At 57.5% G+C, this 683-nt stretch overlaps 2 protein-coding genes across 2 annotated transcripts in view; one reads left to right on the forward strand and one right to left on the reverse strand.

Annotated features, from left to right (window-relative positions):
- SYN2 (synapsin II) overlaps window positions 1-683 on the reverse strand; it is a 175,226-nt gene that overhangs the window by 63,690 nt on the left and 110,853 nt on the right. The gene's annotated exons all lie outside the window — the stretch shown is intronic.
- TIMP4 (TIMP metallopeptidase inhibitor 4) overlaps window positions 1-683 on the forward strand; it is a 24,116-nt gene that overhangs the window by 126 nt on the left and 23,307 nt on the right. The window contains exon 2 of the mRNA XM_027703174.1: window positions 12-296. Within this exon, the coding sequence (XP_027558975.1) occupies window positions 167-296 (130 nt within the window). The 5' untranslated portion in view covers window positions 12-166. The remainder of the gene's footprint in view (window positions 1-11; window positions 297-683) is intronic.

Genomic DNA, 683 nt, shown 5'->3' on the forward strand with positions numbered 1-683 from the left:
ACCGATCCCACATCCCTACGGGCGGCAGGGACCGATCCCACATCCCTGCGGGCCGCAGGGACCGATCCCACAGCCCTGCAGGGATCGATCCCACAGCCCTGCAGGGATCGCCCAGCCGCTGGAAGCGCAGCCCCGGTGCCGGGAGCCCTTCCCCGGCGCGGGCAGCATGAGCCCCGCGGGCAGCACCGTGGTGTTCTCCGCGCTGCTGCTCCTGACGGCCGGAATTCCAGCGGTGGTGGAATCGTGCAGCTGTGCCCCCGCGCACCCGCAGCAGCTCCTCTGCGACTCGGCTCTGGGTGAGTCCCGAGGGCCGGGGGGCATCCCACGGGAATTCCCGGCTCCGCCAGGTGCTTTGGGCTCTGCGAGGATCTTAAAAACCCCACTCTCCTAAAGAGAGGGCTATGGCAAAATGTATGCCAGAAGCTGTTCTGCTTTCCGTGCTTTCCCAGAGCGTTTTGTGGTTACAAATTGCTGAAATTGCTGTGCTATAGAGTGGCTTTTTCTGATTTCTAACAGAGAAACGGCTTCTTTCAGGTCCTAACTTAGAGTACGCAGGGAGGAATACCCGGGCTTTCAAATGGCTACTCTTAGCAGGATCTGTAAGAGAATATTCTACTTAAAATATGCCTGCTACGTGTAAACTGTGCATATAGATATTTGTATAGCACTTTGGGGAAAAAAAA

The sequence above is a fragment of the Neopelma chrysocephalum genome, unplaced genomic scaffold (assembly GCF_003984885.1).
Source record: "Neopelma chrysocephalum unplaced genomic scaffold, ASM398488v2 Primary Assembly neopelma1_209, whole genome shotgun sequence".
Classification (NCBI taxonomy): Eukaryota; Metazoa; Chordata; class Aves; order Passeriformes; family Pipridae; genus Neopelma; species Neopelma chrysocephalum.